Source organism: Citrus clementina, unplaced genomic scaffold, assembly GCF_000493195.1.
Source record: "Citrus clementina cultivar Clemenules unplaced genomic scaffold, Citrus_clementina_v1.0 scaffold_9, whole genome shotgun sequence".
In the NCBI taxonomy this organism is placed as follows: Eukaryota; Viridiplantae; Streptophyta; class Magnoliopsida; order Sapindales; family Rutaceae; genus Citrus; species Citrus x clementina.
Window position 1 is genome coordinate 23,804,680 of NW_006261964.1, and position 7,204 is coordinate 23,811,883.

A 7,204-nucleotide genomic window follows, 5' to 3' on the forward strand; every position below is an offset into this window, starting at 1 on the left:
GGATAATCACTTGATCATGGTCTAAGCAAAAATAATGAGGCAAAATGATTTAATTGTTTTGGTAACTATTATTGCCTTATTGATTATAAGTTATGGTCTTTTAATCTTAGTAAATATTTAACATTTCATTTGGTATCATAACATCGAGTGCATTAACATGAAGTGGATAAGTTTATCTTGCCTATTTACTATATTGAGTGAATCATGACAAATGAATTTACGAAAGTATGCTTGTATGTTTACATGATGGAATTATCATTGTGTTTAACATTTAGTGCTTTATCATGATGCTGGTTATATATTTATGATGATAGCTTGTCAACTTATCATGATAGATTTGTTTGATTTTTAACGATTATGTAATGCCTAAGCATGATAAATAAGTGATATGCTTTAATTCTAAATCTTTGAATATTTACATATTTCATGATTGTGTGATGTATATGCATGATAGATGAGTTATATGTTATTTCTTGCATTAGAAGTGATCATGGTGGATAATTCGAAAATCATGCATTTGAGATTTTTTTTGTAATGGTTTTGCCGTTAAATATAAATTTTCATCACCTAGAACTCCACAACAAAATGAAGTTGTAGAGAGAAATGATAGGTCTATTAAAAAAAAATGGTTAAGACCACATTGATTAGACATCATCTCAATAATACTCTCTATGAGCTTTGGAAATATAGAAAACCCAACATTAATTATTGCAAAGTTTTTGGATGCAAATGTTATATTTTGAACACAAAAGATAATCTTGGCAAATTTGATCCAAAATTTGATGTTGGTATTTTTCTTGGCTATTCAAACACAAGCAAAACTTATTGAGTGTATAACAAAAGAATTTTGATTGTAAAAAAATTTATACTTGTTATATTTGATGAGTCTAATTCTTCCTCTATGGAGAAAGTTGTTTTTGATGATAATGTAGATGAAGAGCTACAAGAAGATTATCAAATGATAGCCAAAAGAATGCACCACTTGAAAATCAAGAGGAGCAACATGAAGAAACAAATGCGTAGTAAAATGAAGGTACTTCTCAAATACTCCCCAAGGAGTGGAGGTATGTTTCTTCTCACCCTAAGAACTTAATTTTGAAAGATCCATCACAAGGTGTAACTACTATATCATCACTTAAAAATATATGTGAGCATTTATAATAACGGATTTGATCACTTGTTCTTTAACTCATAATTATGGCTTTTCTTAATAGTTATGTTGATTTTGATGAGCTATATATTGGCATATGTTGATTTTGATGATTTATATATTGCCATTATGTACTTATGTTTTTACTTAAGTTTTGATGATAAAGAATGTGCATTGATGATTACATTGTATTTGATGAATCTTTGATCTTTGCAATCTATGATTAGTAAATGAATGCATTTTTTGTACTTTATCGATGTATTGTTGAATATGTCTTACTTGTTTTAAATGATATCGAAAAAGGGAGAAATACATATACTTCGAGAATTTTAAGCATATGAGATTTTTTTTGTTATATTGAAATGTCACATTAGATATTTGATGAGTTTAGTTGTCTTTATTTATAAAATGTGATTGATAATTATGGAGCTTGAATATTTGATAATATGCATGCCAATTTGGTAAAGAAATCAAAACCTCTTTGCGAAAAAGAATTTTCAAAAATTCGGCATAAACTTGCAATGATTTGATTTCTTGATGATTTTGGTAATTGATGATTATATGTGCGTTGCTTGATGAATTGAAGGAGTTGTTGGTTGATTATTATTGTTTAAGCTTATATGGAAGTGTTTTTAATCACGTTGTGTATTTGAGAATTTGCTCATCTTTAAGGGGAGATAAATTTGATATGTTTTTGGATAAAATCATTTTTGTTAAAATTTTAAATTGGCCATATATTTAGGGAGAGCATATAATATGATTTTGGATAATATGCATTTTGAACTTTTTTATTTTCTAAAAGGGGAGACAAAGTAATATATCATTTCAATGTTGTTAAAAGAAGGAGAATAATATGCACTTTGAATATTCTTTTGATGATTTTGATGATATGTGATTATTGTGAGTACTTGATGATTTTGAGATATGATGATAATTTATGAGTAATATTACTAAATTTGTATTTGAGGTGATGCTTGTTGTTAGGGGGAGATTTTGTCGAAATTTCTATTCAGATAACATGAGTAACAAATTTCCTACTCTTATTCTTTTCCTTTACGTTTTCTTTTTTATGATGAAGGGGGAGAAGAATACATGTTTTCAAATTTATAAAAATTTGCTACTTTTTCTTTGCCAATTAAGTTTTTCTTTTTGATGATGAGGGGGAGAAAAATCCATGTATTTCAATCATTAATTTAGCTAATTGGCAAATTGTAAAAGAAGATTATATTTAGGGGAGCAATTTGTGAAATCATTCTTTAAATACATGAAATGTTTGTCATCATCAAAAAGGGGGAGATTGTTAACATATATGTTTTCATAATGTTGATTTTGATGATAAATAACAAGATTAAGAATCATAAATCTTTTAAGCTCAAATTATTTTTGTGGAATCATTCTTTAAATACATGAAATGTTTGTCATCATCAAAAAGGGGGAGATTGTTAACATATATGTTTCCATAATATTGATTTTGATGATAACAAACAAGTTTAAGAATGATTAATCTTTTAAGCTCAAATTATTTAATATTCTTTTTAAATAAATCATTATTTTCACATTATAAATGTTTTATATTTAATGGAAAAATGATTTTATGAAATTGATTGTTTTTATTCTTTTTAAATAAATCATTATTTTCACATTATAAATGTTTCATATTTAATGGAAAAATGATTTTATGAAATTGATTGTTTTTCAAAGTTTATGGTTTAATTGAAAGAATTTTGAAAACTTTGAAATAAACAAGTATTGCTTGAAATTTTAGAGAAGGACTTATTTGAAAAGTGTCATAGCATTTTGGGCTATACCATAATTTCAGAAAGTTTTGGGATTAACAAAGCATTACTTAAAAATTCTGAAATTGGACCTATGTGCAATGTTTCATAACGTTTTGGGTCATACTACAATTTTGTAAAGTTTTAAGGTCAAACTATAATTTCAAAAAATTCTTTCACTGTAGCAATCACTGTAGCAAACGGCTAACCGTTTATTTAAAAACAGCTAACCGTTTATTTAAAAAGGGCTAACCGATAATTTCCAGAAAGCATGTTCTGCAAAGTATTGCTAAAATGATGATTCTGGAAATTAACGGTGAACCGTTTACTGAAAACGGTTAACCGATTATTTTCAGATTGCTAACCTTGAACCGTTTAGTAAGAACGATTAAACCAAATTTGTTTTGCAGGTCTCTGGAAGTTAACGGCGAAAGGGTAAGCCTAAACGGCTAACCGTTTATTTGAAAATTGACCCAACGGTAACTTTGACCGGCCTAAACGGTTAACCGTTAATAGCTAACGGCGAACCGTTTTCGAGCAGTCAGTCTATAATGGCTAGTTTTTCAGCTCCAACTATAAATAAGTTCAATCCAATTCAAACAAGAAGAATTCCAACGATCATCATTGAGCAAAATATTGAGAATACAACTTTCATTGAGCTTTACATCTTTGTATTCATCTCATTCATTCACACATTGAGCTTTCACTTGTGATCAAATACATTGTGTGAGAGAGATTCATTTGTAATCTTTTTTATAAAATCAAGTTAAAAGATTGTAAGTGTTGGGATACACTTGGGTTAAGAGATTGGGGATAAACACTTGGGTTAAGAGATTGGAAGTCAATTGTAAGCGTTTGAAGTCTTGGGAGGCTAGCTTAGTGAAATCCTCAAGCCCGGTGAGCTTGGAGGCGTGGACGTAGGCGGGGATTGCCGAACCACGTAAAAATCATTGTGTTCGTTTTCTCTTCCCTTACTCTTTTAATATTGTGCATGATTGAATTTATTGTTTTCAATTTGATTAAGGCAATAGATTAAATTATTGTGTGATTTGCTTAGCTTAAATTTTAAAATCCCAATTCACCCCCCCTCTTGAGTTGGCTAGTTAAATTTTAAAATCCCAAATAACCACTTGTTATTTATTTAATTATGCAATATTTGATTTTATTTATCGTTTTGGTAGTTTTGTTTTATGTTGTCTACTTATATGCTTAATTTTAGGAAGATTGTCACTTTCCTCCCTACAGTAATCAACATATATCATTTTTCCCCCTTCTGTTTTTATAATGGCCAAAAACTCCCCTAATAGTATAAGTTTACAATATTACCCTTATTTTCAACTACTCTTTTATTTATATTTATTATAAATTAAATAAATCATATGAATAGAAACTAAATAAAAAATAAAGCATTAAAAATAAGAAATATATGTTTTGATATGAACAAAAAAATTAATAATAAAAATTTTTTATACTTATTTATTTTGTGAAAATTTTCTTATAATAAATATATAAAAAAAATTATTATAAGAAAACTTGAATGACAAATAAAAATTTATTATAAGATAAATAATAAAATATTTTACCTATTTGTGTTCATTTATTTTGTTTTCATTTGAAAAATTTGAGTGTTGGGGTTTTGTTCATGACCTATGGGTAAACCATACCCAACCCATAATAAAATAGTTTTCTATATAAAAATAATATCTAACCATTTTCATGATTTATCCAACCCAAACCATTTAATTTGGTTTGAATTTGGATAAACCCATGAGTTGTGGGTTTATGCCCACCCCTAAGTCACCTTAAGCGCCTGCATAATTGCCCAATAATTTTTGCGCTTCAGTGATAAAAGCTAAGAAAAATCTTTATCTCTTCAATCTCAAGTGGCCGACCCATATGAGCGGAGGAGGAGCTAGCTTTCATTTTATTTCACTATATATAATTGGCTATTTTGCTAGCGGGCTTGGGCAAACTGCATATAAGACAAATAATATGTGGCCCAACACAATCCTAGGCCCAAACCAAAAAGTCCAAGCATTAATACATTATTAATACTGATACCAACATTAATAGTAGTAACAAATAACAATAATAATGATGTAATTAAAAAATAACAATAAAATAAGAGAATAAATCAATAATGGCAGCAATATAATTAAAATAGTACTGATAATAACTCAATTGTTTTTTGGGCATTACATAAATGTCACATTTTTTATATTTTTATCGATTTCAAGTTCTTCCCCTCCCCCCCCCCCCAAAAAAAAAGCACCCTACTAAAAATTCTCGGATTTTAATTTTAAACACCCAATGACAAGTGTAAACATTAAAATGCTTGAACAATGGATTTGCTTCTTCATTATTTCTATATATATATATATATATATATGGATTATAATATTACCAATATTAGAATTTTTTAAATTTGTTACCTAATTAGTCTCACACCTACTCCTGCACTAACTTCAAGGTTTTTTGTTGTCATCAATCAATCTTCTTAAATTTGTTTCAAAAAAATTATTTCCATGTTGTGCTTGACTGTTTAGTTGATAATACCACTGCAGATGATAGATCGACAATTGTTAACGGCTAAACAACTCGGAAAAATGCATCACTCCAAAATTATGTATTTTCAATGCTTGACATCAATTGTCTCTGTGTATCAGTAGATGAATAACTACTTCAGATAATCTCCATTTTAACTATTACTAGATTAAATTATTAATATGTAGTTCTAACTTACATGAATGGTTGTGAATTTTGTGTTAAGATTTTAAGCTGAAAAGATTTATTATTTCCTTTGTATCAGTTGGCCATGAATTCACTTTATACCCGATTACCCGAGTTTGAGTAAAAATTCTTTGGGGCAGATGTTAATATTTTCTGGGTAATGATTTTCATTTCCATCCAAACCTTATACATGTAAGTATCTTTTTGATTGCCCACTAAATCCCTGACCTTCGTTCTCCATCAAATTGCAAAAGGAGGAATTTGAAATATATTTAGAACGATTCACTTGTTTTCGGGAGTATATTTATCCACTTGTTATCATGATCATGGTTTCAATAGCAAGTTTGAAGATGTAATTGCATAGCGGGGTTTATATATGACTTAAATCTGGTTCATCAACAGTAAAGCTGTTCATTACTTGAATGTATTAACAGATTAGTTTGAGTATTGCTGCTAAAGATGCTCACCAAATTACAAGTTTTGGGAATAAAATAAGTTGCATTCTGAAATTGTATCCTAGGCATTTACGGTCGGTAGCTTTTTAGCATTTTCAAGTTAATCATTTGGAGGCGTAGCTTCATCGGATTTTCTGTAGACAAATGCCAAATGTAAAGGATAGTCAGATATATTATTTATGATGAAAATACATAGGAGGTGCCATGGAGGAAGAGGCGGCAGCAGTCTTTTCATTTAGTTTGGCAAGAAAAGTCTTGTGCAGATCATCAACTGCTGCATCCATTTGAAGAAGCTCCTGATGATTGATCTCATTAACTGGGGTTTCCCACCAATGTGGTTGAGTCTCTTTCCCCTTCCTATTCTGCTTCAAGATCTTCTCCCGTGCATTTTCCTCATCCAGCTGGCGCAGCAGCTCATTATGCTGCTGATTCAGCTCACTAATTCTCACCCGGCGGTGAGCCTCAACCAGCAAATGAGTGTTGTCATTCGGATGCTCCTGGTTCAACCCCAGGAAGCGGTTCGCAACGGCTTCTAGGGAGGGATGCCCGAATGAGAAAGGCTTCGCAGATGGTGAGAACACCACAATTCCAACCTCAGCTCCAGTGAGAGTGACAAGCTCACTGGCCTTCTTGTAGATACCTGATCTACGTTTTGAGAATGCTATCATTCTATCGTTCTCATTCTCTATCTTTTTCATTTCAATCTTTTGTCTCCCTCTGGTTTTCTTGGCTGCCATTTGGAAAATCAATGTGATGGGCTTATTTCTTTTTCTATGAACAATGATTTTTTTGGGCTTTGATATGATCGTTTTATGATGAATTTATAAGAGGAAAGACGCGTAAAATTAATTAGTTTAAGGTAAAGAATTTATTTGTTTTAAGTAACTAGGTCTTACCATATTTAATACAGGTGTATAAAGCTACTGAATGACTTACCATAAACTCTTGAAGAATTTAATTCATTAACAATTTTATAAAAAAAATATGGAATGGTAACAACTTAGAGTAAATACATAAATCCTTCACCTCCCTAATTATAAAGAAAATATGATGAGGTAACCAATGGCGGATCTAGAAAAATAATTTATCGGGGG

At 30.0% G+C, this 7,204-nt stretch overlaps 1 protein-coding gene across 1 annotated transcript; it reads right to left on the minus strand.

Annotated features, from left to right (window-relative positions):
* Positions 1-6,210: 6,210 nt before the first annotated feature.
* LOC18031479 (agamous-like MADS-box protein AGL61) lies at positions 6,211-6,847 on the minus strand. The gene is made up of 2 exons (XM_006421281.2): positions 6,303-6,847; positions 6,211-6,244 (listed from the first exon to the last, which is right to left on the minus strand). The coding sequence occupies exons 1-2, from the start codon at positions 6,845-6,847 to the stop codon at positions 6,211-6,213; spliced, it is 579 nt and encodes a 192-aa protein (XP_006421344.2).
* Between the last annotated feature and the right edge of the window lie 357 nt (positions 6,848-7,204).